At 64.0% G+C, this 26,743-nt stretch overlaps 1 protein-coding gene across 5 annotated transcripts in view; it reads left to right on the forward strand.

Annotated features, from left to right (window-relative positions):
* The first annotated feature begins 984 nt into the window (after positions 1 to 984).
* Positions 985 to 26,743, forward strand: part of DOT1L (DOT1 like histone lysine methyltransferase) — a 61,078-nt gene continuing 35,319 nt past the window's right edge. For 2 of the 5 annotated variants that reach the window (XM_045989991.1, XM_045989990.1), the window contains exons 1-4: positions 992 to 1,377; positions 15,232 to 15,275; positions 23,076 to 23,150; positions 25,868 to 25,931. In XM_045989991.1, coding sequence (XP_045845947.1) covers positions 1,297 to 1,377; positions 15,232 to 15,275; positions 23,076 to 23,150; positions 25,868 to 25,931 — 264 coding nt within the window. In that variant the 5' untranslated portion in view covers positions 992 to 1,296. Of the gene's footprint in view, positions 1,378 to 15,231; positions 15,276 to 23,075; positions 23,151 to 25,867; positions 25,932 to 26,743 lie in introns of all 5 variants that reach the window. The other 3 variants (XM_045989988.1, XM_045989987.1, XM_045989992.1) reach the window with 3 other exon arrangements.

Consider the following 26,743-nt stretch of genomic DNA (forward strand, 5'->3'; position numbering starts at 1 on the left):
GAGGTGCAGGCTCGGGGGCGTGGGCACCGCCGCGGGACTCCACCTCCCACCCGCGTCCCCGCTGTCAGGCCCTCACCCGGCCAGCGCGGACGCCCCCGCCGCCCTCCCGGGGCTGCGACACCCCGGGGACGGACTGCGAAGGCCGGCGGCTGGCTCCCCGCGGGCAGTGACCACAGGCCACGCGTGAGGCCGCCCCACGCAAGCAGAACCCACGGGACGCGTGTGTCCACACGCACACGAGCCCCCGTGCAGCCCCGGGGGTAGAACAGGCACCGCGCACACCTGTGAGCGGACGCGCGTGCAGAGACGCCGCGCACACGCGGACGCGCACGCGACGCTGTGTAGACGCGGTGCAGATGCAGCCCACGTTCGCCGCAGGCCCGGGCCAGGGCAGCGTGGCCGTCCGGCCGGAAATCTCCAGGCGGGACCCCAGGAAGAGCCTCTGGTGCGGCCAGAGGTCCCTCCCCGGAGGGAACCCGACTTGGTCCTCCCAAGACCGTCCCCTGATTGGGCGAGGCCCACCCACGGCCCGCCGGCCACAACGTCCTCAGCCTCCCGTCCAGCGATTCGACCCCGATCTCGCGGGAACGCCAGCCCCTGGCCACCGTCGGAGCAAGGCCTGCACGCCCCCCAGGACGGCGGCCCTCGGCACCGTCTGGGCTTCCCCCGCGCCGAGCAGACGCTCTCGGCCGGCGCGGCGCGCGCTGGGAGCTGGAGCGCGGGCCGGCACGACGACGTCACGGGGCGTGGGGAGGACGCGCCCCGCCGCTCCGGGGGCGGGGCTCGAACCTGTCATCCCCGACCCGCGGGGTCTCCCCGGGTCCCCGCGGCCGGCCGGCGGCGGCGGCCGAGGGCAGCCGAGGACGTGCGTGCGTGCGTGCGTGCGGGCGAGCCCACGGGGCGGGGCGGCGGGGGGGCGGCGCGCGGCGCGGCGGGCGGGGCAGCGGGCGCGCACCGCCTCCTCGCGCCGGCCCCCCCCCGCGCGCGCGCGGCGAATGGTTCGGCCCGGCCCCGGCTCATTGTGCTCGCCTCACGCCGGCCCAAGATGGCGGCGGCGCTGCAGGCCCCGGGCCTGTGACCACAAAGAGGAGCCGGGGGCCGGACGGGAGCGCCGCGGCGGCGGCGGCGGCGGAGGCGGCGGCGGCGGCCGAGGCCCAGGCCGGGCCCACCCCCCTCCCCTCAGCCTCCCGCCCTCCCGCCCGCCCTCCTCCGCCCGCCGCCCCGCCCCCCGCCGGCGGCGCCGCGCCCCTCCCCCAACCGCCCGACTAGCATGGTGCGGCGGCCGCGCGCGCCGACATGGGGGAGAAGCTGGAGCTGAGGCTCAAGTCGCCCGTGGGGGCCGAGCCCGCCGTCTACCCGTGGCCGCTGCCGGTCTACGTGAGTGCCGCCCCCGCGCCCCGCCGCGCCGCGTCCCCCGGCCCGGGCCCCGCGCCGCGCCCGCCCGCGGACGGGGCCGCCGGGGTCCCGGGAAGCCCCCTCCGGCCGTCCTGCGGCTGGCGGCGCTGCCCGCGGCCGTTGGCGGCGCTGCGGGGGCCGGGCCGGGCGCGGGGGCCGGGGGCTGCGGGGCGCGGGTGCTGACAGGCGGCTCGCCGCGCGCGGGGTCGGCGGGTCGGGCGCTGTCAGCGGGCTCGGCCGCGCCGCTCTGCGTCCCCGCCGTGTCGAGGGCGGGCGGGGGGCCGGCGGCACCCGCGGCCCCGGGACCGCTCGGAAGAGGACAGGCCGGGCGGCAATTTCCCGGGCGGCCCGCGGTGCTGCGGGGACGCGGGTGGGCGGCGCGGCGCGGGTGTCCGCGGCCCCGGGGCCGCTCGGGCCGGGCAGGCTGCCGTCGGGAGCGGGAGCGCGGCGGGCGCCGTGGGCGGGCGTCTTCGGGGCGCCCTTCGGCGCGCACGCCGGGCGGGGACGGGGCCCTCCGGGGGACCCGGCGGGGAAGCCCGCGCGCCCCGCCCCTCACGCGCGCTCCGTGTGTGTCAGTTTTTGGAAACGTCGCGGCCGGGGGCGGGGTCGGGGCGCGGCGACCGCCCGGGAGCGGGTGTTGGCCGCCGGCCCCGGCTTCTCGCGGTCGGAGGGCTCCGCGGTTTCCAGCCCGCCGCGCGCCGGAGCTATTTTTGCTCATCCTGCGGCCGGAGGCGAGGTCGAGCCCGGGCCCCGGCTTTTCCGGCTGGCAGCGCCGGGGTGTGTGTGTCCGGCCGCCCGGGCAGGGGGCAGGGCGGGGGACCGACGTGCGAGGTGACGAAAGCGGGGAGAACCTTCGGGACTCCGACCGTTCCCGGCCGCCGCCTGTCCCCGCCCTGTGACAGCGCCCCGCGTGCGCCCGCCCGCCGGCTGGCCGGAGCCTTCTGGAAAACCGAGTTAGTGTTCCTCCCTCGCTGTTTGCGGCGCGGCCGCCGCAGCGCTGACCGGTGCGTGGGACCAGGCCGCTGTCAGCCCTCCGAGCGCCCTTCCACCAGCGGGGCTCTGTCCTCCCGGCCCGCAGGCCTGCTTTCCCCCACAGTCAGGAAGATGGAATGGACAGCGGGCAGCTTTCCGCCCCGCCAGTCCCCGCTGAGACCCGTGTTGCTGTGGGTATCAGAAGTTCCTGTCGGTGGCCGCGTCCTGCTCCATCTGGTCATTGCCCTGTTCCGCTGGCTGGCCCTGGCCGCGGGGGCGGGGAGCGGGGTTAGGAATAAAGCCGCTCTGAGCCTGGGGGCCAGGTTTCTGCGCAGCTTGACTTCTGGCCTTGGGACGCGCCCCGGGGAGGACGGTGGGGCCCTGGCCGCTGTGCGTGACACTTACGCGTCTCCCAGATCGGCACCGCTGGGTGTCAGAAGAGTGTGACCAGCCGTCTGGGTCCTGGACACGCAGAGACAGCCGCAGCCGCCCGTCCCCACCGTCCTATCTGGTGTGGAGCAGGGCCCGCAGCGATTCGTACCCGGGGTAAACGGGGCCTTCGTGTGGGGCCTGGCGGGACCGGCTTCCGACCAGTTACTGGTTCTGAACCGTGGAGTGTCTTTCCCTCTGGCCGGGCGCTCTGCCTGACATCAGCAGGCCCTCTCCCGGTGGGGTTGTCCCGCTGCCCGGCCAGGGGGCAGGCGGTCCCGCGCGGTCCTCAGCCGGCCGCGGCGGGAGGCAGCACTTTTGGTACGGCTTTGTAGTGAGGTCTGTTCACTTTCCGTAACCCAGCCGGTGGGAAGCGGGGCGGTGCTCTCGGAAGAGGTCCTGTTTTGTGGTGATTCGATGGGGACTGTGTTGAGAAAACGGATGACTTCATAAGTCAGCTTTCGAGAAGGTCGGACTGCCCCTTGACTGCCTGTGTGGGATGACTGGGCCTGTTTGTTCATGGACCCATTCATTCTGCCCGCACCTACTGGACGCTTCCCATGTCCCTGGGGGCGCAGAGGACGTGGACGGTGTTCGCATCCCCGGGACACGTATGAGCGTAGGGAGGAAGGAGCTCTGTAAACCCACAGGTTCAGCGGTGATGTGTGGCGCAGAGAGCTGCGGGCTGAGGTGGTCCTGGAGGGAGGGGCTGCTGGTTTGCCCTGGGTGACGCGTGGGTGGCTTCTTGGAGGCGGGGGCATCTGTAGGAGGAAGTGCCCACAGCCACAACCGCCCACACTGGGAAACGTCCCCCTCAGAAGCCAGCTTTTTGGGAAATTGACAAATAGGAGGGAAGATGGGGGGAGGAGCAGGCTGAGTTTTGTTCCTTTCTGCACTTAGAGTTCTGGGACACCCACCCGCCCTTCAAAGTGGCTCTTGTCTTACTGGGAAAACCGGGTCTCAGCTGGAAGGGAGGTCGTGGTATTTTTGGCTGCCAGGCGGCAGGGCAAGAAACTGCGAGGGGGTGGAGTGGTTCATCCCCTCCGTGACTTATTAAGCCTGTGGGCGGGGGAGCAGCCCCAGCGTGACTGTCCCCGCCTCCAGCTTCCTCCCGCGAGCCCACGATTCTCCCATGAATGCCCTCTGAGCAGTCATGCCCTTTATGCAGGGGGATAAGTGGGTGGGCAGAGTGAGCCATCCCTCCCCGTGACTCAGAAAATATTTTTTGACGCTGACCTGGTCTCCCGCAAGCCTTCTGTGTGATCACCGGTGGCAGGCAATTAACCCCGAGACAACTCCGCGTGGGTGGAGCAGCCGCTGGGAAGGGGAGAGGGACTCTCAGAAAAGCCCTTATGTCGTGTGTGGCTGTTAGTTTTCATAGTCTGGTCTCTAGGATCCACGTGCCTGCCCCGGCTCTGTCTCAGATGCATAGGGGACGGAGGGAGCAGGAACTTGGGATATTCTCTAGGAAGGCCGTGGTAGGCTGCTGGGGATCGGCCTGTCTAGACTCCCTCTGGGAGCTCTGACTTTTTTTCCCTCAAACTGTTAATATTGAGATAATTGCAGATTCCCTCAAGCCCGTAAGAAATAACAGGGGCGCCTAGATGGCTCTGTTGGTGAAGTGCCTAACTTGCCCTCATGGTGGTGAGATTGAGCCCCAGAGTTGGGCTCTGCGCTCAGCAGGGGGTCTGCTTCTCTCCCTCTCCCTCTTCCTCTGCCCCATGCTGTCTCTCTCAAATAAATCTTAAAAGAGAAAGAGAAGAGAAGAGATCCTGTGTTCTTACCCAGCTTCTCCCAGAGAGCCACGAGTATCGTTGGCATTGGTACAGTCAAGCTACAAAGCACTTTGGGGTCCTCTTGAATATGGGGACCTGTGGGCTGCCCAGCTTCTGCATCTGGGAGACACACTGAGGCCACCTGCTGGGGCTGAGGGACAGGGAACAAGTCGGTTTCCATGGGAACAGCAAATGCAGTCCGGGAACCGCGGAGAAAGTCAAGTCCCCCCAGCCCTGTTTGTGGGCTTCGCAAGTTTTAAAGACTAAACTTACATGGCCCCGGAAATACTGTCCCGCTGCGAAGGGGTGAGAACGAGGGCAGCCGGCGTTGCTCGGAGAACCACCCCCCCCCACCGCACCCCCCGGAGGATGGTGCCGAGCCAGCCGCTCACCTGTGACGCATCCCGGCTCGCAGGGAATGTCTCGGCTCTGTGACGTCAGCCAGCAATGACTCACCAGGAAGGAGGGCTTGGCTCCTGCCGCCACCTCCGCCGCACCCCTCTTCAGGGGCCACGCTGCCCAGAGCCAGCTCAGACACGGCCGCTGGGAGGACAGGGCCCGCCAGAACTGCAGCCCCGACCCTCCCGGGCAGGGCAACCCCAGGCAACGCCATCCCAGCAGCGCGCCAGGCCTGCGGTGTGGCCACTGGCGAATGATCACCAAGAATAGACGTGCGAGCCCCCAGTGTGACCACAGTCGCTGTGTGGGTCTTTAAGTCCCCCTCTCTCCCTGTGCCGCCCCCTACCGCGGACAGCATGGCGCAGAGCCCCGGGGGTGCCCGTTGCTGCATGGACACCAGGGCTGAGAGCTGGGAGGTCGTCACCCCGGGCGTCTCTCCCTGCGTGGGTGCGTGTTGTCTGAAGACCTGGCCAGTGGCGAGCAGAGGTCTGGGAGGAGGACCAGCACGTGTCCCCACGGGGTCCGACGTGTAGAGGAGGGAGTCCCGCACAGACATGGCGAGACCTGGCCCGAGTCTCGCTCCTTGCAGACTGCAAGGTCTCGGGTGCAGGCCCCACGCGTGGTTTAATGCCGCGAGATGGCTAACCCGGTTTGAGCGGGAGTGCCCTCGGCCTGCCCTGGCTCGTGGCAGCCTGACCCTGGTGCCCGGCCTCTGGCCCTGCCCTGCTCTGCAGTCTCTCCTGAGGGCCAAGTGTGAACTGCAGACCTGACCCCTTGTTCACCTCCCAGAGCACCATGCCTCGGGGGCGCTCCCAGACTCTTCCTGCCCGCTCTGGGCCCCGCACGTTGACCTTCCTCCCCCTCCAGGCTGACCTCCAGGATGGATCAGTGCCCTCCCGCCCCAGCCTTCTCACAGTGGTTTTTGCTCCTTGCTTACTTGAACACATGGCTTGTCTTTTTGGATTCTTGCTTCTTTGAACCAGAAAAGGTGCTGTCACTGTTAATATTTGAATTGGTGTTTTGCTCCCCGGCTCAGCTTAACCATGAGCTCAGAAGCGACGCTCTCTGTTTCAAAGCGATGAGGAGGGAGCCTTTACTTTGTCACAGGCCCGTGTCGTCATGTCTGTGAAAGGGCAGCTTCTGGATGAAATTGAAGGTGATCGTTAAGATAGCCAATGAACCACGCTGAGTTTGGAGATGCTGAAACAGATTCAGACTAATCTGTTACATTCCTCGCTGTGGGTGTTGTATCGCACATTTTCCTTATTTCTGAGTTGAGAAATACAAAATTTCAGCGGGGGAAAGATGCTGTAAAATTCATGGAGTTATTAACGTATTCAGAAGACTTGAAGTATCCTATTCTCCCCCCCCCCCTTCTTTTAAGTAAGCTGTAGGCCCAGCGTAGGGCTTGAACTCACAACCAGAGATCAGGGGTTACGTGCTGTCCCCACTGCGCCGGCCAGGCACCCCCAAGTGTGTTCTCTTCGTAGCACTCCTGCCGAGGAAGAAGGCAGCCGGCATTGTCTCGGCCGGTGCGCGGGAAGGCCTTGGGGTGGGGTGGGGCGGGCTGAGGGCCGTGCGTGGGCCCAGAGCACATACACACCCTGATAGCACCTTTCTGGTTTGTCGGCCTCTGGAGGACCTTCTGCGTCTGACCTTTCTGGGCAGCATTTTTACACTTAGAAAGGATTTTATTTGTTTATTTTTTTTTAAGTTTTTTTTGTTTTTGTTTTTTTAGATTTTATTTGACAGACAGAGATCACAAGTAGGCAGAGAGGCAGGCAGAGAGAGAGGAGGAAGCAGCTCCCTGCTGAGCAGAGAGCCCGATGTGGGGCTGGATCCCAGGACCCTGAGATCATGACCTGAGCCGAAGGCAGAGGCTTCACCCACTGAGCCACCCAGGCGCCCCTTATTTGTTTATTTTTTTAAAGATTTTTATTTATTTGCGAGAGAGAGTACGTGTGCGAGAGTGCCCAAGTGGGGAGGAGAGGGAGAAGCAGACTCCCCACTGAGCAGGGAGCCTGACGCGACCCCAGGATCATGACCTGAGCTGAAAGCAGTCGCTTCGCCGTCTGAGCCCCGCAGGCGCCCCCGGGAAGGATTTCAGACGGAAGAGCCTGTCGTGCGCATGGACCTGAGCTCCTGTGCCCCTTGCTCGTGGCACCAGGACCCCAGCCCAGGCTCCGCGCTGAGGACACTCAGGACCCTGCCTCCCCGTGTCCCTGTCTGCTTAGGTCCAGCCCGGGGCCCTGTAGTGTTTAGTTGTCCATTGTTCCCAGCTGTAACCTGCCGCTGTCCCTCCCAAGACTGGTCCCTGTCGTGACCTACCCACCCTGCCGAGGGCCCTAGTGTGTGGTTGGAGGCGCTCCTGCGTTCTTGGCAGGAGGTCCGCTGGCAGAGGCTGGGTCTCCTCGGGCGCCATGTCCAAGGCCACTGGCACCTTCCTGTGGACGGTGCTGACCTCGAGCCCTGATCTGGGTGGCGCTGCTGGGTCCCTCCCCCAACCACGGTCAGGTTGCTGCTGTGTACCCGGAGAGGGGAAGGGGCCTGTGACGCTGTCCGGGACCCTGGGGGAGCCTTGTCTACACGTGGGGGACCTCCCCCTTTCCTCCACCGCGCGCCCGCCGGACTGCAGCTCCCTTCCCAAAGCCCTGCGTTTGCCCCGCTCCCTCAGGCCGGCCCAGCCTCATGGGGACTGCGTTCTCCGGCTGGTGGTCCAGTCTGCAAAGACCTCATCGCTCACGTTCTGGGGCTGGTCCCCAGGAGTGCCTCCAAGCTTTCTCCTGGGCTCGAGGCGTGCCGGTGTCTCTCGGGGGATGCGTCTTTCCCGCCTGGTGCCCAGGCTGTCCCCGCTCATCTTGTGTTTGCTGTGCCCCGGCCCTGGAACCCGCCATTCCTCCAAGGAGCCTGGTTCCGTTTCAGAGCCCTGCGGAGGAGAGAACCAGGGCTGAGGAACGGCCGTGCAAACCCGGATTTAAATCCGCCAAGGAGCTGTGGCCTGCCCAGCCCTGGCCCCTGCTCTGAGGGCAGGCCCGTCTCTCCACGTGGGTTCCCTGGGGCGGGGGCTTCCTGGCGGTGCTCGGTTTTCCACTGGGTGTGGGCCGCTGCCTGCCCCCTGGTTCAGAGCGAGGTCACCTGGCCCGCTCCAGGGTTCCTGGCGGCTGCAGAGGTGCGTTTTGTCTGCACGACTGTGGGCTGCCGCTTCTGCTGGTTCTGCTTCTCCACCTGGGTCCTCCTCCCTGCCTTCGGCCCGGAGGCCTGCTCCTCCTCAACCAGCTCCTTGTCCCCTCCTTTCCTCCTGGGTCACCTGTGAACCCTGGCCGTGCACAGTCTGTGCCCTGGGGGCCCTTGCTTGACCTGCGGTAACGGGGTACCACAGGGGGGCGGCGGGGTTGGCACCTGGGGAGGGTGGGTGGCTCCGGCTTCTCGCTGTGTCCTCACGCGACCTAGAGAGAGTTTTCGTCCCTTTTTCCCCTTACAAGCCCACTAGTCCCACAGGGGGTTCCCGCGTTCGTGACCTCCCCTAACCCTAACATCTCCCAAAGGCCCCGCGTCCTGATACCGTTCCATGGCGGCAGGGCTGCCGCGAGTGGACTGCGGCGACCCAAACATTCCATCCTTACAGTCTCCTGGCCTCAGTGTCCGGCCCTGCGGCAGCCCCGAGAGCGCTTCCCTGTCTGTGTCCGCCGCAGCTGCCTGGAGTCTTGGCGGCAGACCCAGCTGGCTCGGCTGAGCCTGGCCCCGGCCTGTGACGGCCCGCCTGGGCGCCGTGCTCCGTGTTTGTGCTCCCGTCGGAGGCCTGTGTCTGTCGTGCACACCTCGGCTGTGACTCGGCCTGTCCTCAGGTGTGGTTGGCGGACTGGCTTCCGCCGCCTTCCCGGAGCCCACGGGGCAGACTCCCCGTTGCTGCCACCCGGCTCTCCCCTTGCTGGGGTGCAGACGTCTGGGCGGGCTGGGGACACTGGCTGCCCTGCGTGAATTCGCTCATTTTCACGTGAAAGCCTTTCCCTTCCTGATGCTCAGGTCCTGTGGGTCTGCTGTCCTCACCGCTGCTCCCTGACACGGCTCCCAGGTGCACGGCACATGGGCAGATGGATGAGGCTGAGCTCCCCAGCCTGGCCCCGGGCCCTGTGCTCTCCACACCGCAGGGCTCCCTTCCGGACTGGCTGTTCTGGACGCCTGTTGACTTTGCACCGTGTCCTTCTCCACCCGCACCAGATCTCTGCCGCCGGAGCCCCGCTGCCGAGGCGGACAGCCGGCAGCCAGCAGGCCTCCTGCCCGGCCCATCCCCCCACCTTCATTCCTTGTCCTCTGCCCCCTACAGCTCTGTTTGCACATCACCATCCTGTCCACCCAGTTCCTCGGGCGGTAGCTCAGGAGGTGGCTCCGGGCGCGGCCTTCGCATCACCCGGGAACCTGTTAGACATGCAGGTTCCGGGCCCGCAGAGCTGCTGCAGCGGCGTTGGGAGGTGGGGGGCGTCTGTGCCCAGGAGCCCTGCTGGGCGCAGCGTGCGAGCCCGCCTCGGAGGGCCTCGGGTTTGGCCTCCGGCTGTGATTCCTGAGGGAATCCCTGGGTGTCGTTCTTGCTGCCAGCGGCAGTCAGGAGCGTGGAGCTGGCGGGTGGGTCCCCCTGCGCACACCCCTGTGTTCAGCTCGGTCTTCCCCGGCCTCCGCATCCCGCCTCTCACTGTACACCCTCGGTCCCAGCGCTCTCCAGTCGTGCGGACGCTTATAGCAAAGGAGGTCTGAGTGCTCGGCAGCCTGCGCCCATGCCCTTGCGGAGGACGTCTCGAAGACCCTCCTGTCCACGCTTCCTGGGCTTGCGGGGGGACCCGCACACCTGCCAGGGACAGGCTGGAGGTGGAGCCGGACCTTGAGTTCTTGTCCCAGTGCTTGTCCTCGAGGTACAAGAAGGGGCCGGGCCTGGGCTAGTGAGGCCGCTGGGGCTCCCCACGCGCTCTGGCCCTCGGTGCGTGTGCCCTCCACGCGCCGTCCGCGCCGGGCAGTCACACCGCCACTGGGGTTGAGGAGCCAAGTGGTCGCGGCAGGGACAGAGTTTCGTGTCATCTCCAGGTGTGACGACTGCCCCGTGTGGTGTGCCGTGTCAGGCAGGAGCGGGTCGTGGTTGTCACGGACGTTTCCATGAGTCCCCGAGGTACAGGGCCTAGTGCCTGCCGCCTGGCGCCCGGTGCCCGCTTCCAGTTAGCTGCGTTCGCTGAACGGGCTTCGCGTGGAAGGGCCTCTCCCCGCGGCTCCGCGTGGGCGCTCTGATGCCGTTAGTGGCGAGGGAGTGAGGCTGTCCTCTGCAGGCGGACATGCCTCCTGTGGCCAGCGCCAGGCTGGGGACTGGGCTGTGTGTGTGCACAGCGGGGTCCCTATAAGGACACCAGGGTTCCAGGGCTCCTGCGATGGAGGAGGAGGACGGGTATTCCTGGGTCACAGGACGGGGGCTCATGAATGCGGGCTGCCAAGGGGCCACGCTCAATCTAACTTTTCCCGGCGGCTTCTGGCCTCTTTCTCTGGACCTGTGGGGCAGTGAGGAGAGGCCGCAGCCCCAACGTTCCTGAATCATTCATGGCAATTGGCACGTCTTAAATTACATACCTCAGGGCCGCTGGTGGCAGCTGGCCCATCCCCCGAAGAGTCATTCTGAGACCTTTAGAAGCCCAGTTGTAAAAGTCGTGCTTCCTTTTTCCTGCTTTTAAAGCGTTGGGAAGCTGAATTTCAACTTCTCGCCAGCGGAGATCAGATTCCAGGCACCTCTGCCTTTCCAGGTCTGCAGATCTGGTGTGAAACAAGTCAGCCGGGCCGGCTGTGCGGGTTCCCACGAGGCCGGGGGGAGGGCCGGGAGCCCTGCAAGTGCACCTGCCCTGCTGGGGCGCCTCGAGCTGCCGTTTGCCCCCGCCCTGCCGTGCCGGGGCCGTGCCTCTCCTCTTGAGACTGCCGGGCCAACTGGAGTCACACCCTCGTGGGCGGGGCGTTGCCGGAACCCCCCGTCAAGTCCCGCTGCCGCAGAACCTTTTCTCGTGGGCAGTGCTCCAGGCTGGCCGGTCAGCCTTCACACGAACTGTGTGTCGGTTAGCTGCGGCCGCGTCACAGATCATCTCCAGGAGCTGCTTAAAGCAACACGAGTTTATCATCTCGTGGTCTGTGCTCGGGAATCCCGGAGCAGACATAGCGGGGGGGCAGGGGGGTCCCGGGGCAGGGTCTCTCGTGAGGTCGTGGTCTGCCCATAAGCCCCCGGGCGGCCTCATCCGAAGGCTGGGCCGGGGTGGGAGGCGCTGTCCACGCGGGCGCCCTTGCTGGGCTGCTGGAGGGAGGGAGGCCTCCCCTCCTCACCAGGTGGGCCTCTCTGCGGGGCTGCCCGTGGCCCGGCAGCTGGCTTCCCTGGGGCAAGTGACCCAGGAGAGAGAGAGAGAGAGAGAGGGAGAGGGAGGGGGGGATTTGGTGGAAAGTTGCAGACTGACGACCTTCCCCTCTGTAGCTGCTTGCCCTTGTACCGTGTGGGTCTGACGGTCTCTTCTGGAGACCCTGTGTCACGGCGCAGGGCCTGCTGGGCTCTGTGGGGTGGTCAGTGCAGCCGTCAGGTGAGCTCCTGACAAGGTCGTGAGTCTGGGTCCCCTGCAGGGTCATGGGGCGGCAGCAGGAGAAGCCATCGGACGAGTGTTTCCTCAGCTCGGTGCTTCCCTCCCGGGCTGGGGTGCTTTCCCGGGCGCCGTTGCGTTAACAGCTTTGAGGAGTGAAAGCCCGTATCAGATAACTCACGCCTTGGGTGTGCGCTGTATTCAGAGTTGTGCAGTCCTCACGACTGTCAATTCCAGAACCTTCCGTCTCCCCAAAGAAACCCCGTCCCCATCAGCAGTCATCCCCCTCCTCCTCCCCCATCCCAGGCCCCCACGAGCCCCCTTCCCGTGTGGAGCCTGGTCTGGGGGTGTCACACGCGTGGACTCACACCCCGTGTGCCCTTCTGTGTCTGGTTCCCTCCCTGCGCGTCGTGGGCTCGGGGTCCGTCCCGGGACAGCGCGTGGGGGCGCCTCACTGCTGCCAGGGACGCTCCGTGTGCGGGGGCAGGCGGTGTTCGTTCATCTGCTGGTGGACACGGGGGCTGTTTCCAGCTCTCGGCTGTGAGGCTCGCTGCTGCCGTGGGCGTGCGCACGGATTTTCATGTGGACGTGTCAGGTTTCTTTCGGGTGTGTGCTTACGCGTGGGATTGCTGCCACGTGGAAACCCCCTGCACGTCTGAGGAACTGCCGGACCGCCCTCCAGAGCGGCTGCATCACTTTCCGTGCCCGCCAGCCGGTGTGAAGGTTCTCACTCCCCGCCCCGACGCTCAGTGTCTGTCGTTCGGACTCTGGCCATCCTTGTGGTTTCGACTCGTGTCCGTTCCTGGCGCGGGGTGGAGCGTCTTTTCGTGTCCTTACTGGTCTTACTGGCTGGCCACGAGGGTCTTTTCTTCGTAGTAGTGACCGTGTCAGTTCCTGCGTTAACGGCCCTACTTGTGTTTTCTTTTGGGGTGGTTTGCGTTCCGGGCACTCGCAGGCACACACGGGGGTCCCGCGGGTTCTGGAGCCCGCGGGGAAGCTGGTGTCGCAGTAAAACCTGGATTGTGTGGTTTCCCAGTTCCGTACCGGGGTCTGTTCAGTGTACCGTGTTAGGATGGCTGAAGAAGGCAGCGTGGACTCCCCAAAGAGAAGACTCTGCTGGAAATGCTTTCAGCAAGGCAGCACCACCACAGCGGACGTGGTGAAGGTAGAATGTCGCGAGAATTCCCGAAATGGGACGCACGGCCACCGCGGGAGCCACCGGCGTGGGAAACACGGTGCCGATAGACGGGCTCATCCCGGGTGGGCGCCAGCCCTGGGCTTGGAAAAGCTCCCTCTCTGTACAGCACGGCCCGGCGAGGTGTGCCTGTGGGGATACAGACGCTGCCCCAGAGAGTGACTTGCCAAGTTTTCCTCTTGTTCTGTGGTTTGTCTTTCGGCTTTCGTGATGCTGTCCTTGGAAGCGTCACCATTTCATTCTGATGACGTGCAGCTTACCTGTGCCCTCTGCCCCCCGCCCCAAGGTTTATGTGATCATTGTGGGAAGCGTCACCGCCAGGCAGGCACCCTGATTGCCCTCCCCTCCGCCCTGCACGCTCCTCGGCGCAGCGGTGGGTGCTCCCGTGTCTCTTGGCCTTGCTTCAGGCCCCCGCGGCCTCGTGAGAGGCGCTTGGGGCAGGTTGGTGCTCAGCGTCTCGTCTGCAAGGTGGGGTGCTGGCCGTGCCCGCGGAGGGCTCGGTGCCACCTGAGCTCCACGGTCCTGTGACGCACTGCCCTGCGTGTGTCGGGTACTCTCCCGAGCTCTGTGGCTGCCGCCTCACTGTCGCTCTCAGGTCTCCTGCCTCACTGGTGCCCGCGTGGCAGGTGTGGACCTGGAGGGCCAAGCGGACAGGCTCGCTGGGTGACGGCCCGAGGACTGCGGTCCCGGCACGCGGCGGATGGCAGTGCACGTGGGCACAGGGTGTTCCGCGGTGTGGGCTCTCGGGCGAGTGGTCTGGCAGAAGGAACTGTGGCTTCCCCCTTGTTTCCGACCCTCTGGCCAGGTCAGGGAGATGCCCCGAGGAGCGTGGGGGGCTCTGAAGGTAGCAGCCGGGGTTGCTCGGGTGCGCGGGTGGGAAGGGCTGACGTGAGCGGAGCAGCGGTTTCCAGCTGGGGGTCCCCCAGCTCCTCCCTCCCGTGCGCCCTCCTGGCGAATCGGAGCACTTGAGTGTGTCCCCGCGTCCTTGGGACCCAGGCTGGCGTGGCTCGCTGACAGAGCCAGGGCTCCCGTGTCAGAGGCCGGGGGTGTCCGCTGGCTCCGTGTTCCTTCCTCAGGACGCGGGGACAGGTCGTGCCGGGACTGCCGTGCCACCACCTACAGGGACGCTCCCCTGCGGCCAGTCCCCATTGCTCCTTTAAGACCCTTTGAAGTTGGGCTACAGCTGGCTTCACGAGCCCAGCAGAGCTGCCCCAGGAGTCTTCCGACATGTGCCCGCAGGTCCGGGGGCCGCTAGTTCCCATCAGCTTCCCAGTCGGCAGCCGGTGCTGCTGGTCGGTTCCGGCGTTTGGGACCCCGGGGCTGCCTGCCTTCCGTCTCGCCCCGCCCGCGCCGTGTCCCTGTCACAGGACCGCAAGTGACGTGTGTCGTTTGATTCTTTGTCAGTTGGAGGATGTTACCAAGGACCCGAAAAGTTGCCTCTTCATTTGCCTTAAAAAAGTTAAGGTTTGGCACAAAATGCCACACGATGTATAATTCCCTTCAGGTGAAGTGTCCAGAGACGAAAGTGGACTGGCGATTGCCAGGGGAGGAGGGGTGATGGCTGGTGGGGTCAGGTATCCGTGCGGGGTGACGAGAGTGTTCTGGGGTTAGCGCGTTCCTCGTGCGACTCTGGAAGTGCTGAAAGGCCGCCGAGTTGTGCACGCAAAGCGAGCAAGCTCCGTTCTGTGAGAACCCCGTCCTCACGGGGCTGTCCCTACGGAAGCAAGGTCAGGGTACGTGGTCCTTGGACTTGTGATGACCCTGACCCCGGGCGCTTGCCCCCAGCCGTCTGTCGTGAAGTGGTGCAAGCGGCCAGGGTGTGTGCACAGCCTCCCCGAGGGGCAGCCCGCACCGTGCTTGCATCGGGACGGGGCCGGAAAGAGGACTCGATGTGTCTGCTCCTGGGTTCTGCAAGGTCTGGGGTCATTTGGCTGCGCAGACCCCAGTGAGAGGCCTGGAGTGAGCCCGCAGCCTGCTCTTTGAGGAAGGAGCAGCGGCGAGCCCCTGCGCAGTGGGCACCGTGGGGACCCGCCGAGATCAGCTGTGGGGTTAGGGAGTGTCTGTGCTGTGGCGGGAGGACGGCCGTGTGGGTTTCTCCCATGGTTGTGTTACTGGTGTGACCCCGTTTCACAGATGGGAAAACGGAGGCCTGGAGAGGTTCCGTAAGTCAGAACCAGACCTATGGCTCCCAGGCTACTGCAGCGCCTGGGCGGTGGGGGGAGGAGTCAGCAGAAGGGTGGGTGCGGGGCAGGGAGGGCAGGGTCAGGGCGGAGGCTCCATCCCAGGTCGCTGCCCCGCCGCCTGCTGTGGGGTGGGGGGGGGGAGTGTCGCAGGAGCGGGTCTTCCCAAGAGCGCCGTGTCCAGCCTGGGTAGGGGTCCCAGAGCAGCACCTCCTGGCCCAGGCCAGGGCCGTCCGGTCGGCCGCCCCGTCCCTGCACCTTGCATCAGTGGAGGGTGTAAACCCTGTTCCTTTGTCTTTCAGGACAAACACCACGATGCTGCTCACGAAATCATCGAGACCATCCGGTGAGTGTGGCGCCTGGCGGGGCGGGTGGGGTCTCACGGGGTGGCCCCTGCGCCAGCCGCCCCACCTGGGCTCTCCGGCTCACCGCCGGCCCCTGAGCCCGCTTTGCCCTGCACAGCTCCTCGCGGTGAGCCGCTTGGCAGACTTGGGAAGCAGGGACCGGTTAGAGGAGTCCGGGCCATCCGCGTGTGGCCCCGGTCAGGTCTCCATGCTTCTCTGAGCCTTGGACCTTGCTGTGGAAGGGGAGGGGACTGCTGAGCTGGCGGGGTGCGGGGGCTCCCCCAACTCTACTCCCCACTTTGCTTCCTTCTCCCCCTGGGATTTGGTGCTGACTCAGCCTTCCGCGGGCTGCTGCTCCTCTCAGTGCCCCGGACAGCCTCTCACCAGCGTGGAAGTTCCTGGGGTGTGCGGGGAAGTGCCGGCTCCCCCACCCCTCATGGGCGACCTTGACTGAAGCCACAGGAAGGCCGTCCGCCCTTCTGTTTCTAGCGGGCTCTCTCCCGTGCTGGCCTGGGGTCTGGAAGGCCCCACGGCAGCTGGGTGCAGTTCTGTGCCTGCTTCTGGCTCTGCAGTCTGTGGTCAGGGACCCTGTTGTCCTCGTGTGTCTGCGTGGCTGTGGTCTCTGTTGCTGTGTTGTTCCTCAGAATCCTTAACCGTGGGGCCACCACCTTGGGCCCCCGCCGTGATGCCTGCAGGAAGCTGCCGTGGCCGGAGGCAGGGCTAGCCTGGTGGTGCCCCGTGAAGTAGCCAGGACGGGAGGGCCAGCTGTGATGGGAGTCCCTTTCTGGCCACGTGGTAGTGGGGCCACAAACCCGGGGCGCTCCCGCTGCCCGAGCCTATTTGATTGGCTTGGGGGCCCACGGATGCCTCCTTGCCAGACGGTTTTCAAATTTAAGTGAACCGATGAGCGCAGGTGTTGCAGCTGGGCCCGAAAGCGGTCAGTAGTGCACGCTCGTGGCCGTAGTTTGGTTTATGGCATTTTTGAAGAGGGCTGCTGGTTGGGACGTGGGAGTGCGGGGGTCAGCAGGCAGGGCTAGGAGTCAGGTGGCCTGGTGTGCTCCCTGCGGCCTCTGCGCCCGTTTCTCACCTGCGGAGCGGGGCGTGTGTCCCTGTGCAGTTGGGGGTCGGCGTCCTGCCCTGCTGCCGAGCCAGCCCTTTGCCGTGGCCTCGTCCTCTCTAGGAGCTGCCCAGGGTTGCTCCTCTGCGGGCCTGATCCTCACATCCCGGGTCCCCAAACCACGTCACCTTCTTCCCCGTTGTCCCTGCAGTCGAGCTGTGTTCACCGGCAAGGTGGCCAGTCACCTCATTTTGTCCTTTCTCTTTCTTTACTTTCGATCATGGAGAATTTCCAGCAGAGACAGTGGTAGACAGAGGGTGTCCTGAACCCACATACCCACGCGCCAGCCTCACGGTGACCAGCGCGTCCCCACTCAGGTGTCATGGGTACCTCCTTCGACTTTAGTCTTCGCCACAGTCGTAGCTTTAGAGGAGGCAGTGCAGTGGGGCGGCCGACACCGCGCGAGGCAGCCCCCGCACCCGCCTCCACCCGCTGTGCCCGCGTCCTCGCGTCCTCTCTGGTCTGCCTGCCCTCCGCCACTGTCCCCAGCCAGCCCCCGACCCGCTTTCGGCCGCGGCAGGTTACTCTGCCTCTTCCGGAAGTTTCCCTGCAAGGACTCGTTCGGCACGTCCTTTCCTTTTTTCGGACCCCTTCAGTCAGGCGTGATGTCGAGCCTCTCCCTGTTGTCGTGCGGCTCAGTCACTGCTCCTCTCCCTCCTGAGGACTGTTCTGCTGTGGGGCCCACGACACCTTGTTCATCCCACCGGCCGGTGGCCGTGTCTGGGCTGTTTTCGACTTTGGCGATTCAAGATAGAGCCGTTACGAACGTTCATGTGGGAGTTTTCTGTAGACTTGCCTTTTGTTTCTTCTGGGTCAAGACCCGGGAGTGGGCTTGCTGGGTTTGGTGACAACTTACTTTAAGAAGAGCTCCCAAGGGGCGCTTGGGTGGCTCCGTGGGTTAAAGCCTCTGCCTTCGGCTCAGGTCATGATCTCAGGGTCCTGGGATCGAGCCCCGCATCGGGCTCTCTGCTCAGCAGGGAGCCTGCTTCCCCCTCTCTCTGCCTGCCTCTGATCTCTCTGTCTGTCAAATAAATAAGATCTTAAAAAAAAAAAAAAAAAAAGGCGCTACCAAGTGGCGGTCTGTGCCCCGCAGCTGCCCCGCCGCTCCCCCGCCCACCAGCGTGGGGCGCCGGCGCGGCTGGGTTTGCCTGAGTCTGAGCTGCGCAGTGCTAGTCCACTGCGGCTCCGATTCGCTCGTCCTGAAACTCGTGACCCCCCACCCTTTGCCTGGGTGAGAGCTGATTTCACCATTGATCTCCGCTGCCTGTGCGTGCTGTCGCTGCCGGTCCTGACCGGTGTGTTCTGCAGGTGTTTTCTTCGGTCTGGGCTTGCCTCTTTGTATCTTTTTTTAAAGATTTTATTTATTTGTCGGAGAGAGAGAGTGAGTACGAGCAGGGGGAGGGGCAGAGGCTGTGCAAGGAGCCCGAGGTGGGGCTCGATCCCACGGGCCGGAGCTGGAGGCAGATGCCTCAGCGCCTGAGCCCGGGCGCCCTACCTCCTCAGGCTCTTCACAGTGTCTTTGGAGGAGTGGATAGCTTGACTTTGAACGAAGTCCAGTTTGTCCACATTTTTCTTTCATAACTTGTGGGGTTTTTGCCTCCTAAGAAATATTTGCCTGATCTGAGGTCACAGGGGTTTTCTCCTATGCTTTCTGGAAGTTTTACGGCTTAGGTTTCCTACGGAGTTTTTCCATCCACGCTGAGAAAGTCGTTCCATATGATGGATGCGGGGTATGAGTTGTTGACCGTCGTGCGTGTGGACGGCCGCTCACTCAGCTCTGCTGGTGCACGAGACTGTCCCTTCGGTGTGCAGTCCCGTGTCGCCTCTGTCAAAGTCAGGTGACGGTGCGGGAGCCGGCTTCTTTCCAGGGGTGGTTCTGTCCCACTGACCCACGTCTGTCTCCTTTCACCAGACAGAACCTTGGTGGCCTTACCTGCAGAGCAGAGTAGCTTCTCCACCTGTGTGCTTCTTTTAAAACATCACTTTGGGGGAGCGCCTGGGGGGCTCAGTCCGTTCAACGTCAGACTCTCCATCTCAGCTCAGGTCTTGATCTCAGGGTTGTGAGGTCAGGCCCCGTGCTGGGCGTAGAACCTCCTTAACAAAAAAAAATGTTGCTTTGGTTATTCTAACTCCTGTGCGTTTCCCGTACATTTTGGAATTAGCTTGTTGGTTTTCTGCGCGGTGTAGTTGGGGAGTGCCCTGAGCCAGTAGCTCGCTCGCGGACATTTGCCGTTGAGGCTTCCGGTACTCGGTCTTTCAGTCCACGAACCTGGTGTGTGTCTTTGAGCTCGCTTCTGTCTTTCCGCACTTCCCTCAGCGGCGCTCGGTTGTCTTGGGAGGGGTCTTGGACCTGTTGGTTGGATTCCTTCTCAGAGAGCTGAGCTTTTGGCAGGCCTGTAGCTAGGATTCTGTGTTAAGTTTTCCTTTCCGGGGGGCGCCTGGGTGGCTCAGTGGATTAAGCCGCTGCCTTCGGCTCGGGTCATGATCTCAGGGTCCTGGGATCGAGTCCCGCATCGGGCTCTCTGCTCAGCGGGGAGCCTGCTTCCCTCTCTCTCTCTCTCTGTCTGCCTCTCTGCCTTGTTGTGATTTCTCTCTGTCAAAAAATAAATTAAAAAAATCTTTAAAAAAAAAAAAAAGTTTTCCTTTCCGGTTGCCTGCTGCTTCTAAATAAGAATGCGGTTGACTTTCATGTATTAACCATGACCTGTTGCCAAATTTATCGATTCTAGTACGTGATGTGTAGAGTTCTTAGGACTCGTAGAAATACGTACTTTGTCTGTGACTAGGGGCAGTCTTATTTCTTCCTTTCAGTCTTCGTGACCTCAGTTCTTCTCCTTGGGCTTATCGAATTGGCTGGGACCTTTAGTGCAGTTTTGCGTAGAAGCGGTGAAAGCGCTAGGTTTTTCTCAGATGCCCCGTGCAAGTTTCCGGAAACGCCCTGCCATCCCTGATGGTTGTCCTACGTGTGACCGTGGCATTGTAGTTGTATTCCAAGAAGGGGTAACTTGGACAGGCGAAAGCGGAAGTACTCGCGCACGAAGTAGCATGGTGTCCGCCGTCCGCTCCCGAGTGTCAGGGACTCGGTGTGGACACAGCGTCTGACGGAGCGTCTGTTCGTGGTAAGGGCTCTTGGGGCAGCAGGAGGCACACGGCCTGTCGTGTTCTCTTACTGTGGTGACATTAGCCTTGCCCAGCTGGTCCGTCATGTTTCTCTGAGGTATAGGCACTCTTTCCCCCTTTTAATTAATGAAGATCTTGGGGGAGATCCTTGGAGACCTTGCAAACATCCCATTTCTCCTTGGACTTTCACCGCCTGACTTGGGCGCCCGGTGCTGGCTCTGGGGGGCTCCCTGTGCGCGCCCTGTCCCTTCGGCGTGCCCCCGCCGTCCTGAGCAGGCCCGTGTGTTCTAGAACCGCAGCGCTTCACGTCACCTTGAGGTTCCCGTGTTCCCGGCGCTCCCGTCGGCCGCAGCTCTCAGCGGCTCTGGTTTCTTCTAGCGGGGAGGGGTTCGTGCCGTTTGTCGGCGCCGAGCTGTGAGACTTCCTGACGCGTTCCAGCCGCGAGTGCCGGTGGGACGTGTGGGTCGCGCCGCACAGCTGGCTGAGCTCCCAGCGCACCTTCAGGACTGGACGTCTGGAGCGTCTCCGTCCGCTTCGGCGGCTACTCCTCGTCCGGGAAATCCTTGCCTGCCCGAGTCACAAAGGTGTTCTCTTTTCTTCGAGAAGCCCTGTGGTTTCAGCCTTTGTGTGAGGGTTAAGATCAGTTGTGGGCGGGTGTTGGCGTGGGTCAGCTGGGGTTTATATTTGTGGGGTCGAGATTAATTAAAAAGACTGTTTCCCATCACGTTGTCTTAGTGCTTTTATCCGAAAGCTGTGTAAACGTTCACCGGCCTCTGGCCTGTGCGCTGGGTCAGCGAGTCTCCCGGTCCCTGCGCCAGCACCAGTTCTGGTTACCGTAGACCTGGGGGGGGGGGGGGTGTCTCAGCTGGTTACCGTAGACCTGCGGGGGGTCTCAGCTGGTTACCGTAGACCTGCGTGGGGGGTCTCAGCTGGTTACCGTAGACCTGCGGGGGGGTCTCAGCTGGTTACCGTAGACCTGCGGGGGGTCTCAGCTGGTTACCGTAGACCTGCGGGGGGTCTCAGCTGGTTACCGTAGATCTGCGGGGGTCTCAGCTGGTTACCGTAGACCTGCGGGGGGTCTCAGCTGGTTACCGTAGACCTGCGGGGGGGTCTCAGCTGGTTACCGTAGACCTGCGGGGGGGGGGGGGGGGGGGTCTCAGGATAAGGCCGCCAACGCTTCTCGGGGCGCTCGTTTTAACGCGCACGTAGGCTGGGGGCTGGGTCTTCGCACGCCGGTCTTCGAGTCAGCTTGTCCGTTTCTCCCGGAGCCTCCTGGGCGTGTTCTCGGGTCGCTTTGAGGTGGCAGCTCGCTCCGGGGAAGGGAGGGGCCGTTTGAGTCTGCTGTTCTGTGAACACAGTTGCCCTTGGTTTCTTTCCTTTTCAGGTTTTCTCAGCAGTGTTTTACGGTTTTCAATATAGAGGTCTTACCAATCTTTCATTAAATTATCACTAAAGGGCGCCCGCGTGGCTGAGTCAGGTAAGCGTCCAAGTCTTGATTTGGGCTCTGGTCGTGATCTCAGGGTGGTGAGGTTGTGCCCCAGGTTGGGCTCCACACTGGGCAGGGATCCTGCTTAGGATTCTCTCTCTCCCTCCCCTCGCCTCAGCCCTGCACACATGTGCTACTTTCTCTCTCAAGTAAATAAATCTTTTTTTCTTTTTAAGACTTTGTTTATGTGACAGAGATCACAAGTAGGCAGAGAGGCAGGCAGAGAAAGAAGGGGAAGCAGGCTCCCTGCTGAGCAGAGAGCCCGATGCGGGGCTCGATCCCAGGACCCTTAGATCATGACCTGAGCTGAAGGCAGAGGCTCAACCCACTGAGCCACCCAGGCGCCCCTCAAGTAAATAAATCTTAAAAAAAAAAAATCCCTAGATAATTATGTTTTACTGACATCTTAAATGGCATTTAAAAAACCCATTTAAAAATTCTCTGTTGCTGGTATATGCAGACAAAGCTCATTTTTGCTCATTGACCTCATGTCTTGTGACCTTGCTCAATTTGTGTAAGTTCTAGAAGCTTCTGTGTAAATTCCTTAGGAGGAATGTGTTAAATTGTGTGTCTGTGAATGTTGTTGCTTCTCTAGTCTTTATGCTGTCCCCGTGGTGCTGGCCAGGGCCCGTGGTAGAGTGTTGAAGGAGGTGTGGTGGCCGGCGTCCTCACCTGTTCCCCCATCTGGGAGCGGTCTGTGCGCCAGTAGTCCGCGGCGTCCGCAGGCACGGTGCCCTCCTGTCCTGTCGGGGTTCCTGACGGAAGCTGTGTGTGCTGCCGAGCGGAGAGCTTACCAGAGAGAAGTGCTCGTGGGGCGGGAAGGTGGGGAGGACCCTGACGCACTGGAGGGACCCTTGGGCGTGTGGACGCTTGGAGGGGGGCCCTGCCCAGCTGGCGCTGGTGACGGGGAGCGGAGGGGTCTTGTGGGAGGGGCCGCAGGGTCTGGGCCGGGAGCGCGGCTCTGTGCGCGTGTGTTTGGGGGTGCGGCAGCTGCGGCTTCCTGCTCCAGTGAGGGAGTCGGGCTTGAGGACGCAGGGACAGTACCTCCCGTCCCCGCCGAGCGGGGCCGGCGGGGAGCCTGCTGGTAGATCAGAGAGAGCAGGCGTGCGGGCGGTGCCCCCCACGCCTCTTTCCACCTCTTGCTTCCTCGGAGTTTTTACCCTGTGTGGGGCTTGGGTTTGGCTTGGGCGTTTTCTGTCTGCTGAGGCGATCGTACGACTTTCTGTTGACCAGGCGAAGGACGGTGGTTCGTAGCTGCGGTAAACTCCGCATGGTGAGCGCACGTGGGCTTCGGTTCACACGTGCTTTTAGGGGGTTGTTGTGTCGGAGCTCGTGGGGGGTGTTGGTGGTAGACTGCCTGTTCTATGCCGACTTTGTCTCTCCGAGGCTTTGTCTCCCTCTGGTTTCGGCATCAGGGTAATGCTGACCTCGTGCAGCTGACTGAACACGTCAGTGTCCTGCCTCCCTGAATGTGCGGCAGGATTCCCCGGCGAGGCCGGCTGGACCCGGGCTCTCCTGGCGGGAGGGCGCTTGATCAGGGGATCGCAGTCTGCAGCAGGGTCCAGACTGTCGAGATGTCCCCTTTGTCCCCGGGTCGGTTTCGCGTGTTCGTGTCTTTCCAGGACGTCGCTCATTTCGTCTAAGTTGTCAGACCTCTCGGCGGCGCATTTTTCGTGACTTCCCGGTGTTCTCTTGAACGTGTGGAGCGTTGAGTCCTTTCTCGGGCTCTTTGTCGAGGTGGTGAGATCAGGATCCAGTGAGGGTTAGGCCTCGGGACGGGCTGGCGTGTGTCTCTGTCCCTCTGCTGTGTGGGCTCCCCCGTCTGCTTCTCGCCATGCGCCTGTGAAGCGGCCCGCTTGTCTGCCGGCCCCGGGCACACGGCGCGTTCCGGGCCCTCTGCCTGGAGCGGCTGCTTCCCCGGCTCGGCCCGTGTGGCCCGCTGGCCCCGGGCGCCGACCGCGTGGCTTCCTGTGGCTTGTCCCCAAGCGATGCCTCCCTCTTCTCTGGCGCTTGTTGAGTTTAACGTTTGGGAGTCGAGAGTGAAAAGTCGTCACTGTTGGCTCTGCTCTTGTGTTTCAGGTGGGTCTGTGAGGAGATCCCGGACCTCAAGCTTGCTATGGAGAATTACGTTCTCATCGACTACGACACCAAAAGGTGAGCCGAGCCGCCTCTCTGCGCCGGCCGGGGACGCGGCCTCTGGTCGGCTCTTCTTCGACGGCGCGAGCTGGTCTGCAGTTTCCTTTAGAGTCGGCTGTCGCCCCGTAGAGCGATTTCAGTAGGAAACGTTGATGAGATACTGGCGGAGGCTGTCCGAGCCGAGACGTGACTGGAAATGCCACATTGTGGAAACGGCGCCCAGTAGGCGTGAAGTCAGCCCCACCGGCCGCTGGGGGCTGCTCTCCCCACGGCCGCCTGCCAGCGGCCCACGCTCCGGCCCAGGGACGGTGCCTCTGCCGGGCCTTGCGGGGCCGTCTGGGTCTCAGGGGCTCGGTCCTCTCCGCCGCTCCAGCCCCTTTGGCCCCCCTCCTGGTTTCCTGCAGGCGCGTGCAGGATCTCGGAGCAGAGTCGGGTGGGCGGGGAAGGGCGAGGCCGTGTCTGGAATGCCGGCCGGAGTTTTGTTTCTCTTGGAGAAGGCGGAGAAGGCGGCTGACGTTCCCTGCTCCTGCGGGGGCAGCTCTCGGCGGGCGTAGACCTGGCTCCGCGGTCTTTCTGGAAGGAGCGAGCCTTCTGTGGGCTTTGCTGGCTTGTTCTCGATCAGGAGCCCAGTCCAGAGGAGCCCCGGGGCCCAGGTGGTGCTGACCGTCTCACTGCTGTGTTTGAAGGGCTTCTTGGTCTGCTCGTCAGGATCCCTTTGCCCCCGGCCTCCGGCCTTATTCCACATCTAACCGCTCCCCGAGCACTGGGAAGGCAGTGAACCGTGCTCACGCCTCCCTCCGGAGCAGCCCGGCCCCTGGGCCATGGGGTGGCCCTGTGGACTCTGGTGGTGTGCGTGCGGTGGGCAACGAGGGCCCACACTGAGGGCTGGGGCGCAGCTCTCTTGCCCCCAGAGTGGGGTGCGCTGGGCCGAGCCGTGGACGTTAGCGGTTAGCCCGGGAGCTTACCTTCAGTGATGGGTCGAGTGCTCTGTGCGGCCCAGAGCAGCCCGTGCTTCTCAGGACAGTGTTGCTGCACGATGGTTGCAGGGGCTGTTGGAGGCCCTTCCCTCGGTACTCAGATGGCTTAGGAAAGACCCGGCACGGCTGTGGGGGGCCAGGCTGAGGGTATCCAGCTGAGGGGCTGGTGTGGCTGCGGGGTCAGGCTCGCAGTGGGGGACCCTCGTTTCTCTGCCAAGCGAGGCAGCAGCCGGGTTCCTGTGCACCGTCCCAGGGCCTCCTCTGGAGCAGGCTGGACCTGGGGTCTCACAGCTGTCGAGGGGCAGGCGAACCCCAGGAAGTAAAATGACAAAGGGGTACCTGGGTTTTCCTGTGAGGGCAGCACGAGAAACTAGGAGCCAGAGGTCTCGGATCTTTCATTTTGCAGATTAGGAGGGCGAAGGAGTGTCACTCAGACGCTGGGGCTGCGGACTGCCACGTCCTGGTTCCCTGTGACCCCACCTGGCCCGGTGTTTAGCGGGGGAGGGGGTAGTGTCTGGCTGTGTCTGTGGCCCGCCGCTCGGAAGAGGGGCAGAGTCCGTTGTTGCTCTTGGGCTCCTGAGTTCGCCACATTAGCCTGGGGGCAGCTCATCCTCGTCCTCGGTGAGGACGCCTCAGGCCTGGGTCAGGCCTGGTCTTCCCGCTTGTTCTCCATTTTTCTTGCTTGTCCAACGTGGCTGTCCTACGGGGGAACCTCGGCCTTGACGTCGGGGAACCAGCTTCGTTGAATTGTTGTATTTCTGTCCTAAAGGAAGGTTGTGTGCGAGCTCTGGGGGTGAATCTGGCAGTCCGCGAGGATGTGGGGGGCAGTGGGGCGGGCGGCGTGGGGTGCACACGGCGTGGTCGTGGCCCGTGTGTGGAGGGACCTCTCCCAGGCTCCTGGTGTCCGGCCCAGGGAGGAAGGCCCTTGCTGCTGTGTGTGTGCACAGGTGTTACGGACGGGGCCCCCGCCCCGCCCCGCCCCGCCCCTGCCCCGCCCCCATCAGGCCGTTCTCTGCGGGGCGTCCACGCAGCATCCCTGGGCCCACCCCTTCGAATGCCAGGAGCGTCCCAGGATGTGCCCAGACGCTGTACTGTGTGCCCTAGAGGCAGAGTCCGTGCTGGGGGGACCTCCCGGGTCGGGGGATCATCGAGAGTTCCACCTGAGTGCACTGGGCCTTGGGGGGTGCAGTCTCGTTGAACAGCCCCAGGCAGGCTCTCGGCAGGCACCTAACGGGTGCCGCTTCCGTCTTTGAAAGTGTCGGGGACCTCTTCTGCCGAGAGAGCCAGGGGGCCCTTCTGCTACCGCGTGCCCCCCATGCCCGTCGAGCTGGGGCTGAGATGGAGGCTCCCTCCAGCCCGGGAAGGAAGTAAGGCCCGTGTGCACTGCCCTGGGGCAGCGGGCCCGGCTTGGGGAGCAGGTGGGGTGCGCGCCCGGCCAGCTCCCAGCCATGGTGCTTTGCGAAGACTGTGCAGAGCCCCTTCTCTCCCCTAACACCTGCCGGGTACACCGTTGACCTTGGCTTTGACCTGTGAGCCCTGACCTCCGGAGGCTGCCGCGTAGCCGAAGACCGCCTCAGTGCGACCTGGGCCCAGCCTTGTTGGCCATACGTGGTTCTCCTTGGTGTCCCGGGACTGTGCCTCCTCACTGGGGACGGCTGGTGCCGCCTGTCCAGGAGCCATCTCTCCCGAGAGGCCGGCCGGGCCCCTGGAGCGTGTGCTGGGCTCCGCAGCGACCGGCGTCTTGCCCTTGCCTTTCAGCTTCGAAAGCATGCAGAGGCTCTGCGACAAGTACAACCGTGCCATCGACAGCATCCACCAGCTGGTAGGTGGCCTCTGCCTCCCCCACGCGCGTCTGCTCGCCGGGGACCCGTGTGGAGGTGTCGACCCACGGCCCCTCACATTTTCCGGGGGGTGGTCGCACACGCCTGGCGGACCCCTGCAGACCGCCCTGGAGGGCAGGGGTGCCCATGTGCAGCGTGGGGCCGGCCTCTGCTGGGACTGGGCTGGGTGTAGGGTGCGTCCGCAGCCCCGTGCCCCCGCGTGCTGGTGCTCCCCCGGGTCTCCCGTGCGGACGGACCTTCACGTCGGCGCCCTGGCCCCGTGGGTGCCCTCAGCCGGCTGTGTCACGAGTGCGTTCCTGCCACCCCTCCGGGCTGTTCCGGTTACGGAGAGGCCTGGGGCTCTGTCCTCACCCCCCCCACCCCGTGCCACCGTGCTGCGGCCTGCGGAGCGCTTGCCTGGTGAAGAACAGCGGGGCCGGGCCAGGCAGCCAGAGCAGCTCTGGAAAGTGCGCCCCCATGTCTGCGGCTGCTCGCCGGCTGGGCGGTGTGTGCTCCCGGTGGGGCGCGGCATCTCGTGCCACAGCCTGGCGGTCCGGGAGGCTGCGGCGGGCTGTTGGGCCCGCAGCTCCGAGGGCCTGGCCCGGGCTGGCGGGGGCTCTGGGCTGCCGACCCCCTCACTGTCCCTGCCGGGAGGGGAGGGGCTGCTGGATCACACGAGAGTGTCCCCGTCTGCTTGTAAGAACCGGGGTTCGGAGAAGTTCTGTGTCAGCTGTGTGGGCGCCCCTCCACCGCCTCGGCCCCGAGCTCTCCCCTCGGTTTTGTCCTGGGCAGGAGGCGGGGCCTGAGGCGAGGG

This window comes from Meles meles, chromosome 20, assembly GCF_922984935.1.
Source record: "Meles meles chromosome 20, mMelMel3.1 paternal haplotype, whole genome shotgun sequence".
Lineage (NCBI taxonomy): Eukaryota > Metazoa > Chordata > Mammalia > Carnivora > Mustelidae > Meles > Meles meles.